The following is an 11,107-nucleotide window of genomic DNA, read 5'->3' as shown; positions in this document are numbered from 1 at the left end:
ATTTAGGGTGTCCAATTTACCTAATCCCTATATTGCATGTTTTTGGACTGTGGGAGGAAGGCGGAGAACCCGGAGAAAACCCACGCACACACGGGGAGAACATGCAAACTCCACGCAGCAATCTTCTTGCTGCAAAGGCAAGAGCGCTAACCACTACACCAACCGTGCAGCCTATACATAAATATACTTTTACATAGATATACTAACCCTAACCCTATAATTTTACTTCAGTAAAAGTCTTAAAGTTTATTACATATACTTAAGCATCAAAAGTCATTTCTGATCTAAAATCTACTAAAGTTTTAGAAAGTTAGGATTGAGCCATGGTGGCTCAGTGGTAGGGCCAGTTGTCTGGGTTCAATTCCCAGCTCTGCTCATGTATATGTGTCCTTGAGCAAAGACACCTAAGCCCATGTTGCAGCGTGTGAATGTAAATACAGACCATAATAGCAACTCTTCTTCTTCTTAGTAAAAGTACAAGTTACTAGAAACTAGAAAAAAAGTATGTGAATGTTGTACTGAAGTACAGAAACAAAGTATTTGTACTTTGTTACATTACAACACTGGACATGACATCACAACTTACAGTCAGCAGAGGGCAGCATTACTCCATGTATGACATCATCACTGCAGCGAAACGCTTTTGAACGTTCTTTATTGTCATGGAAAAATAAACAACACGTTCTTTGTTCTCAGTGTCGACTGAACTTTACAGAAGCAGCAGGAAATAAAGTTTTCTTTGTTCTGTGGAGCAAAGAAATGAAGAAAATCCTCACGTTTAAGGAGCTGAAACAATCTTGTTTTAATTGTGAAAAAAGCTTTGAACCAATGAATCAATTATCAAAATAGTTGTCAATTAATTTAGTAATCGATTAATAATCGATTCATTGTTTCAGCTCCGAATAATAATATATGGACTCAGTCATTGGCTGATCAGCATCGGCCAAAGAAAAACCCATATTTGTCCATCTCTTCTGAAAATGTCTGAATGTAAACACACAAACAGTGAGATGCTGTTTTTAACGTTGCATTTATTTCAGAAACAACAGCGACACACAGTTCAGCAAACACGGTACAAAACTACAGGAAGTGAGCATGAAACAGTAAATCCACAAGATTTACGATGAACAAATATAGACATCATGTGTTGAAGCCATCATCTTCCATCAGGACAAGATCTAATCTAGATCAGCAAGTATTTAGAGATTCATGTGAGCTTCACTCAACACTTCTCTGCTGGAATGAGAAGCTCCATCGACGATCACTGTGAACAAAACAACAACTTTTACAAAACAGCTGTTCCATATTTCCTGAAGATCACTGCTGTGTGTGTGTGTGCGTGTGTGCATGTGGCTCACGGTGTGGTTGTATCAAAGCTGCTTTTCACAGCTGTGATGTAGTTGATGCTGGCGACCTTCCAGCCGAAGTACTCGCCATAGAAGTTGACCAGAGGTGTGTGTTTGAGGTTGGAAAGGCTGACGGTGGCAGAGGCTCAGCAGCAGTAAAACTTCCATCTGTGAGACGAGAGCGAGGTGTGACTTCACATCAGCTCATCATCCATGAAGTCAGTACAGGTACAAACAGAGATACTCACATCCTGTCCTGCATCATATGGTCATACACACTGTGGACGCCAGCGATCACTCTGTTGTCTCCACATTCAAAGTTCATGTCGTGCCAAGCCTTATTGGTAAAAGTCGACCACTGACAAACGTGGGTTTTCTCCAAAGCCTTGCACGTAACAGCCCAGTGTCGATCTTTCTCAATACTGTCGTAGGCGCTGCAGTGGAAACAAACTTAAATAAGTGACCACTAGATGGCAGAGTTGTAAAATCATCGTCAGTTCTTGTCGAACAAGCGTGGAGTTTACCTGGTGATGCTGGAAACAGCTTGGCCCTCGGGACACTGGCGAGTCAGAGTTCCACCCAACACACTGTCCCACTCGCCGCTCTTATGGAGGTAGTTCTCTGGAAGGAGAAGCCCACAGTGAGAGTTCCACTCAAAGTTCTCAGAGAACACAAACCAGAAGAACTGTTGTACTTACTGCAGCTGTGAAGCTTGTTGATCTTCAGAAAGTCCTTCTCTGTCATACCGATCCTCTGGCCGATGGATGCTGAGGCGATCATAGGTGTGTCGGTGTCCTGTCCGTTCTTTGAGAAGTCTTTGCGTCCGTAATGCATCAAGGACGAGTAGTCGTACGGGACGTTGAGGTTGAGCGTTTCCTTACGATCAAAGTTGCTAATGTGCTCGTCTTTGACATTGTCCAAGTTGATTTTGACGTAGACGTCTCTGTCGGATCGACTCTGCTCGTGCCAAAAACCCAGCACGTGCATTAACTCGTGCTGAATGTGGCCGTTGTTCACGCAGTTGTACCTGAGAGATAACTCCTGTTCACCTCCTCTTCGACCAACCGCTGACCAACATCCGTCTTTCTTCACAATACTGACGTAGTTTATGTGACTCGTGCGCGGGACAAAGCGCACACATGAGCTCAAGTGTAATTCATTCATGGCTTTTTTAATGGTGCTCTTTTCATTGCTGGTAAAGGTGTCACTTATTGTGTATGGAACTTGGACCAGTCCGTTTGCTCCCTTTGACCAGAAGCAGTTCTCATGTTCACAGACTTTGACGCTCTGCTTGTCTCTTGAATGGACGACAATATCTCCGTCAGTCACAGAGTGTTGTGTTGGACTGTTTGCAACAAGGATCAGTAGTGAGGCGAGTAGAGCCGGTGGAAATTTCATACCACAGACCCTGATCCATAAACTCTTTTCACTCGGACTGAGCCCCCCCCTCTGCAACTGGGTCCTGGACTTCCTGACAGACAGGCCGCAGTCAGTGAGGATCCACGACATTTCCTCCACCTCCATCACCCTCAGCACTGGCTCCCCCCAGGGCTGCTTGCTGAGCCCTCTTCTGTTCACCCTGCTCACTCATGACTGCTCACCTAAACATCCGAGCTGTCACATTGTGAAGTTTGCTGATGACACAGCAGTGGTTGGACGCATCAGCAACAGCGATGAGTCCAGCTACAGGCGGGAAGTGGAACACCTGGAGGGTTGGTGCAGGGTAAACAACCTCTGCATCAACACAAAGAAAACAAAGGAGATGATCGTGGGCTTCAGGAGGAGCAGACATCCCCCCAATTCTCCACTGCATGTCGGAGGAAAAGCGGTGGAAGTGGTCTCCAGCTTCAGGTACCTGGGCGTGCATCTCAAGGACGACCTCACCTGGAGCAGCAACACTTCCAGCCTGGTCCGGAAGGCACACCAGCGCCTCTACTTCCTCAGGAGGCTGAGACGCGTTGGACTAGGAAGCCCTTATCACCTTCTACAGATGTGTAGTGGAGAGTGTCCTGTGCTCCTGCATCACTGTGTGGCACGGCAGCTGCTCTGGAGCAGAGAAGAAGGCTCTGCAGAGTGGTGAAAGCTGCACAGAGAACCGTGGGCAGCAGCCTCCCCACCATCACGGACATCTTCACCTCCAGATGCAGGAAAAGGGCCACCTGCATCATGAGAGATACCACTCACCCAGCACACACACTGTTCACCCCCCTCCCCTCAGGCAGGAGGCTACGGAGCATCAAGAACAGGACCACGAGACTGAGGAACAGCTTCTTCCCTGGAGCTGTCAGACTCCTGAACTCTCTGTAGCCCCCATAGCCCTGCTGCCCCCACCCCCCACGGACTGTACTTTGCACATGCCCCCAGTACCGTACACCACCCTTACACCACATTCTTTTTTGCACAGCACCTTACCTCCAGAGGTTTTAAAGTTTTGATCTTTTTTAATTTATATTTTGTTAAGTTAAACTGTTGGTTCTTCTTTCTTCTTTTCTTATTCTTCTTTATTGCTAGGCCGACCGGGTTCTGGAGAGACTGATTTTCGTTATGACCTCATGTCTAATGTGTGTTGGTATGACAATAAAGAAATCTTGAATCTTGAATCTTGAAATGCGCCATAAGTGTCACTATCTCGTACAAGCTCACTTTAAAACACCTGAACTATCCCTTTAATCTGAAAGTAGAGTGAAATGAAATACCCATGATGACTGAAACTCCAGCGATGATCTCTGTCAATCACAATAAAATCTTATTATTATTATTATTGTTATTAAGAAGTGGCTTCATTAGTTAGTGTGGTTAGCCTGTGTGTGTGTGTGTGTGTGTGTGTGTGTGTGTGTGGCGTCAGTGGACCGACCCATTATCATTCCTGCCATGGGTGCTGAAGCCTTTGAGGAAGTTTCCACCAGGAACGTGCCAGGTGAAGTCTTCTTTGAAGAAATTGACCTTGGACGTTTCCCGACATTCAAAGGTGGTCAGTAGTGCAGCGGTGCAGCACCTGAAACTCCAGCTGGAGAAAGAAATGATAAAACAAGGCTTTGTGTTTCAGTCCAAAATAAATGTCCTCTGGTCTCCTGAGCGAGACACTTGTGTTCAACACGTGAAACGTATTTAAACAAAAATGACATCATCACAATCCTAAATCCTAAAACTTCAACAAACCACTCACTTCCTGTCTTCATTGTTGGTGTCATACACACTGTGGATGCTGTTGATCACATGATCGGCTGGACAGTTGCACTGGAGTTCTTGGTGATGGAGATTGTCGAAGCGGAACCAGACACAGTTTGACAATTCGCCAAATCCTTGCACTCTTCCACTGGCGATCTTTGTTGCCGTCATTGTAGGCGCTGGGATGTAAAGCCAAAGACTTGAATATAAGGATCATAAGAGACCAGACAATTCTCTTCGTCTTCTACACTTGGCTATGGCGTCCCCCAAGGCTCAGTTCTGGGACCGTTTCTATTATGGTTACACATGCACTTCTATTGTGTATACAGATGATACTTGGATGTTTATGTAACAATCATGTGTGAGATATTTTACGACGACGACGACGACAAATCATTCACGATTTTACATAAATCACATTTTTGGATTATTTATTTGAATTTCCACTTTTGTAAATTTGTGCCAAGTGTGTGTGCAGGATCAGACATTCTAGCTTCAGAATGATAATCCAGATTACAGATTAAATCTAACATGGTTCATAGCTATAAACAGCTCTCACCAAGTTCTCACCTTTTAATCATAGACACCAGCTGATCTTCTGGACAGGTCTTGAACAAAAGGCCGTTGGGTTGGTTGTCATAGGTCTCTGCTTTGTATCCAGCTGTAAGCAACGTTAAAACATCTTCATCATGGCCTTAAGGACACATAAATGAGCAGAGTCAGGAATTGAACCCACAACCTTCCAGTTTGAAAGACAACTGGCCATACCATTGAGCCACCATGGCTCAATCCTAACTCCTCACTTTCTAAAACTTCAGTAGATTTTAGATGAGAAATGACTTTTAATGCTTAAGTAAATTTCATAAACTTTAAGAAATTTTCTGCTCACACACTTCACATCAGCTACGCTTCCCGCATTAACAAAGCGGTGGTTGTGTTTTTAAAAAAAGAAAGCGATGTAGCTAAGCTCGTGGAGAGCACGAGGAGTATATACAGGTGTCACCGTTGGCTGTTCCTTCCACAAGGATCACGGTGTCCGGAGTTCCTCCGTTCGTATCTAACGAGGCGCTGGAGAAGGAGCTACGGCGGTAAGATTGCCAATGGGTTCCGATCGGTGGTTTGGGTTGTAAGGACCTTAAGCTGAGACATTTGAGTCACTGAGTCTTTTAGAGGACGAGCACTGATGTACTTAGACTCACCGACTCAAACACTTGATGTGTCGTTTCGTGTAAAACATGAGAATGGTTATTATATGGTGTTCGCCAGCTCTGGAAACATGAAGTGCTTTGAGTGGGGAGACGTTGGACACAAGCGGATCACCTGCCCGCAAAGGCGGCAAGCAGCGGAAGCTGCTCCGCCTGCGGTGGCCGCGTCGCGTGTCTCGCCTGAGGGACTTGCTGATTCTGTTCTGGACTGTGTGAGAGCAGGACAGGAGGTGGCGTTGGCTGCTGAGAGTCAGAAAATAACAGAGCTGGCCAAAGATGATTCAAGCATTAACAGTGTGGATATGGACTGTGACTCGGATGGTGTTTCTGTGACTGACAGTATAACTGATAGTGCTGAATTATACTCACTAAATGAGATTAACCTTTTTCTAGATGATACTTTCGGCAAAGCAGCTAGTGTGTTTGAATATTTTCCTGATGGAAAAAAATTAATTGAAACAGTAAACACTCTACAAAGAGTCGTTGGTCTTGACCTCCTTGATGAACGGAAACGCTTCCGTTTAAAGAGGTACATCAATACAGTTAAAAAAGGAGTTAGGCATAACTGTACGGAAAAGAATGAAAAAAATGAAAGTCTAAAGAATTAGAACAATGACCATACAACACTGGGTGTTTCATCTTTGTCTGGTTTTTTCTTACTGACCACCATGCAATCTGCATGGAGATTGTTTTATCCTCAAACTGCAGTGCAAAATTATTCTGGCATTTTAATGTTAAACTTTTACTTGACTGTGTTTTTAATCAAAATTTTAAATTGTTCTGGGAACACTGGAGGACAAGAAAGGGGTGTTTCCCCTCTCTGAGTCAGTGGTGGGAGGTTGGGAAAAGCCATATCAGAGTGTTCTGCCAGCAGTATACAGCCTACTCTACTACTAGAATTAAGCAGACTGTACAGCAGTTAGAGGCGGAGATTCTGAACCTGGAGGGAGCCTCTGGACAGCAGACCAACTTGATACAAACTAAGACACAGCAGTTAAATGCTTTCCTGCAGGAAAAAGCCAAAGGGGCACTGGTTCGAGCTCGGTTCATGCACTTGAACAACATGGACGCACCATCAAAGTTTTTCTTCAACTTGGAGAAAACAGTGGCACAGAGGAAGCAGATTGTGTGTATCCAACTACCTGATGGGAAACTAACATCTGATCAGGCTGAGATAAAGAGACAAGTGGTGAACTTTTATACTGAACTGTTTGGGGACGAAGGCTGTGATGGGGACGCGAGCGCAGCTTTAACTCTGAACCTTCCACAGCTGAGTCCAGAGGAGCACTGTACCCTGGGCTCAGACATCACCATAGAGGAACTAACCACTGCCAATGTCCCAAATGGCTACGGGAAAAACTCCGGGAATCGATGGATGACCTGTAGTATTTTTTAAAAACTTCTGGACTGAGCTTGGGCCGGACCTGCTGGATGTTTTTAAAGAGTCTTTTAGCAAAGGCACTCTGCCAGCTTCCTGCAGGCGTGCAGTGATCGCCCTTCTACCTAAGAAGGGTGATCTGACATCATTGAAAAACTGGAGACCAGTCACTCTACTGTGCACGGACTACAAAATTTTATCAAAGTTTTTATCAAACAGACTGAAAGTTTTTATTAATCTGTTAATTCGGGCGGATCAGTCCTACTGTGTCCCTGAAGGGTCCATGGTAGACAACTTGTTTTTACTGAGAGACTGTACGGATGTATGCAACATGTACGGAATGAATGTTGGTGTCATCTCCATAGACCAGGAGAAAGCATTTGATCGTGTTGACCACTCTTTTTTATTTGACACACTAAGAGCCTTTGGTGTTGGGGAGCACTTTCTCTCATGGGTGAAATTGTTGTACAGCGGGGCATGTTGTGTGATAAAGGTGGGCGGGGGTCTTAGTAGCCCAATCCCAGTAAAGAGGGGGATCAGGCAGGGCTGCCCAATTTCAGGCCAGCTCTATAGTATGGCCATTGAGCCCCTCTTACATAGACTGAGGTCCCGGTTGAGGGGGCTCTCTCTACCAGGGCTGACTGACCGCTCCTCTGTGGTGATATCGGCATATGCCGATGACCTTAATGTCTTTGTGAGGGACCAAGGCGACGTGAGAGAGCTAGAAGCAGCCCTGGCTCTGTATGGGAGAGCCTCCTCGGCTAGGGTAAACTGGGGGAAAAGTGGAGCATGTCTGGTGGGGCAGTGGAGTTCAGAACTCCCCCCTGTTCTTCCGGGGAACCTCATTTGGGGAACTCAAGGGCTCAAGACACTGGGGGTGTTTCTAGGCAACAAGGACACAGAAAAAAAGAACTGGGAGGGAGTGCTGGTAAAGGTTGAAGCCAAGTTGTCTAAGTGGAAATGGCTGCTCCCCCAGCTGTCCAACAGGGGAAGAGTCCTCATTGTCAACAACCTGGTTGCCTCCGCATTGTGGCACAGGTTGCAAGTCCTAGTCCCACCATCAGGTCTGATAGAAGACTTGCAAAGACTGCTGTTGGACTTCTTTTGGTCGGGTCGTCACTGGCTGCGGGCTGCTGTCCTGTACCTCCCTGTGGCAGAGGGAGGGCAGGGCCTTACTGACATCAAGGCCAGGATAGCTGCCCTCAGACTACAAACTGCTCAGAAGCTGCTGTACAACTGCTCCATCTGTTGGAAAGAACCTGCCCAAATCATTCTCCAGAAGGCCGGACATCTTGGCCTAGACAAACAGTTGTTCCTGCTGGACTCTCATCGTGGTCTCACTGACGTCACCACGTTTTATTGGTCAGTGCTAGAAGCCTGGAGGACTCTGGGCATCAGCCGCCCTCCCACCACTAAGCCTGGACTGTGGATATTTGAGGAGCCACTGTTTAATAACACTTTCCTCTTCAGTGTGGTGCTTGCTTCTGCCAGTGTGAGAGACCGTTTCATCAAGGCTGGCATAATCAAATTGGGACACCTCTTGGAGATACCACCCACGACACTCACTGAGAAGGTCAACATAAGGTCCTTTAGACTGGTAGGGAAGGCCATTGAGGAGGTGCTGCTATCCCTGTCGGTTCCACAACGGGCGTTTGTCCAAGATGGAGCCCACGTTGACCAGTGGAGTAAGGGTGTAGAGTACGTGTTCCCACCCATCACGGTCACACCCACTGTTGGAGATTGGAGAGAAAAAAGTGGTCTCCTTCTTTCCATGAGGACACCGGTCATGGGAGCTTTCCACACCTGTGGAAAAAAACAACTCCATCTAAGCTGTGTAAAGGTGCTGAACTTTGGCTCGCTGTCGGACCTCAAAGAGACAAAATGGACTGAGGTATTTGGCAAGGACGCTTCCCCTAGAGGCTGTTGGCGGCTCCTGTATAAGCCTCCTGTTGAAAAACGGATGGCTGACCTCCAGTGGAGAATTATACATGGAATTATAGCTACAAACAGATACAGAGCTCGCCTGGATCCCAGCACTGGGGAGGGGTGTCCTTCTTGTGGGAGGACGGAAACAGTAGAGCACTTGGTGATTTCATGTCCTCGTCTCACAGACCTATTTAAGTTGCTACACGGGTGGGTAGAGGCTCTGGGGGATGTTTTTTCTGCCTCACTCTTTGTGTTTGGACTAAAGTACACTGTGAAAAAAAGACAAACAATGGTGCTCATCAATTTTTTGCTGGCCACTGCTAAACTAGCAATCTGGAAAAGCCGGAAAAGCCAGGTGTCCGGTGTGGGCTGGACTGAGCCGGTGCTCTATCTGAAGGCACTGGTCTCTGCCAGGCTCAGGATAGAGCACGCATTCTACAAACTGACATCTAATCTGGGGTTTTTTAAGGCTGTGTGGGGCATCAAACAGGTCCTGTGCTCAGTGAGTGAGGATGGCGCACTACAGGTCAATTTTTAGTTTTGTGTGAGTGAGTGAGTGAGTGAATGAATTGATTAATGTTGACTAATTGTGGAAAAAAAAAAAAAAAAAAAGGGTTCGAAATTAAAGTTTTCTAAAAAGTCAAAAAAAGTCTTCTTCTAAACAGCTGTTGTTCTTCTTCTAAACAACTGTTCTTCTTCTTCTAAACAGCTGCTGCTGGATCCCGGTGATGCCTGTCGGATACTGATGACCGGCTTCGATGAGGGTTTCTGCCGCCCCTGCTCTCCCCGACTCCGTAGTGCCCAGTTCCAGACCGAAGAACGACAGGATTTGCCTGGTAAACAAAACTCTTTTCCTCATGGATTTCTTCATCTCCCGTGATCTGGATTTTCTCTGCGTGACGGAGACATGGCTGAGTGTTGGTGAGTCCAGGTTCTTTCTGAACTTTTACTGGCTGGTTGTGATTGTTTTAATTCCCCACGGAGGAGGAGTTAAACAGCTTCTAAACAGCTGCTGTTCTTCTTCTGTTCTTATTCTTCTAAACAGCTGCTGTTCTTCTTCTAAACAGCTGCTATTCCTCTTCTAAACAGCTGTTCTTCTTCTTCTAAACAGCTGCTGTTCCTCTTCTTCTAAACAGCTGTTCTTCTAAACAGTTGCTGTTCTTCTAAACAGCTGCTGTTCTTCTAAACAGCTGTTCTTCTTCTTCTAAGCAACTGTTCTTCTAAACAACTGTTCTTCTTCTTCTTCTAAACAGCTGCAGTTCTTCTAAGCAGCTGTTCTTCTTCTGTTCTTCTTCTAAACAGCTGCTGCTGCTGTTCTTCTTCTTCTAAACAGCTGTTCTTCTAAACAGCTGCTGTTCCTCTTCTAAACAGCTGTACATTTTCTAAACAGCTGTTCTTCTAAATAGCTGCTATTCCTCTTCTAAACAGCTGCTGTTCTTCTTCTTCTACTCAGCTGTTCTTCTAAACAGCTGCTTTTCCTCTTCTAAACAGCTGTTCTTCTTCTGTTATTATTCTTCTAAACAGCTGCTGTTCTTCTTCTAAACAGCTGTAATTCTTCTAAACAGCTGTTCTTCTAAACAGCTAAACAGCTGCTGTTCTTCTAAACAGCTGTTCTTCTAAAAAGCTGCTGTTCTTCTTCTAAACAACTGTTCCTCTTCTTCTAAACAGCTGTTGTTCTAAACAGCTGTTCTTCTTCTAAACAGCTGTTTTTCTGTTCTTATTCTTCTAAACAGCTGCTGTTCTTCTAAACAGCTGTTCTTCTAAACAGCTAAACAGCTGCTGTTCTTCTAAACAGCTGTTCTTCTAAAAAGCTGCTGTTCTTCTAAACAGCTGCTGTTCTTCTTCTTCTAAACAACTGTTCCTCTTCTTCTAAACAGCTGTTGTTCTTCTAAACAACTGTTCTTCTTCTTCTAAACAGCTGTTCTTCTTCTTCTAAACAGCTGCTGTTCCTCTTCTAAACCGCTGCTGTTCTTCTTCTAAACAGCTGCTGTTCTTCTTCTAAACAGCTGCTGTTCTTCTAAACAGCTGTTCTTCTTCTTCTAAACAGCTGCTGTTCTTCTTCTAAACAGCTGCTGTTCCTCTTC

General features: G+C 45.4%; 1 protein-coding gene across 1 annotated transcript; it reads right to left on the bottom strand.

The window, feature by feature from the left end:
• Positions 1-1,373: 1,373 nt before the first annotated feature.
• Positions 1,374-2,886, bottom strand: LOC131461039 (hatching enzyme 1.2-like). Its single transcript, XM_058632015.1, has 3 exons — positions 2,045-2,886; positions 1,871-1,967; positions 1,374-1,780 (listed from the first exon to the last, which is right to left on the bottom strand). The coding sequence occupies exons 1-3, from the start codon at positions 2,868-2,870 to the stop codon at positions 1,591-1,593; spliced, it is 1,113 nt and encodes a 370-aa protein (XP_058487998.1). The 5' UTR covers positions 2,871-2,886; the 3' UTR covers positions 1,374-1,590.
• Positions 2,887-11,107: the final 8,221 nt, after the last annotated feature.

This window comes from Solea solea, chromosome 6 (assembly GCF_958295425.1).
Source record: "Solea solea chromosome 6, fSolSol10.1, whole genome shotgun sequence".
Taxonomy (NCBI): domain Eukaryota; kingdom Metazoa; phylum Chordata; class Actinopteri; order Pleuronectiformes; family Soleidae; genus Solea; species Solea solea.
This window is presented reverse-complemented; position numbering and strand designations above follow the sequence as displayed.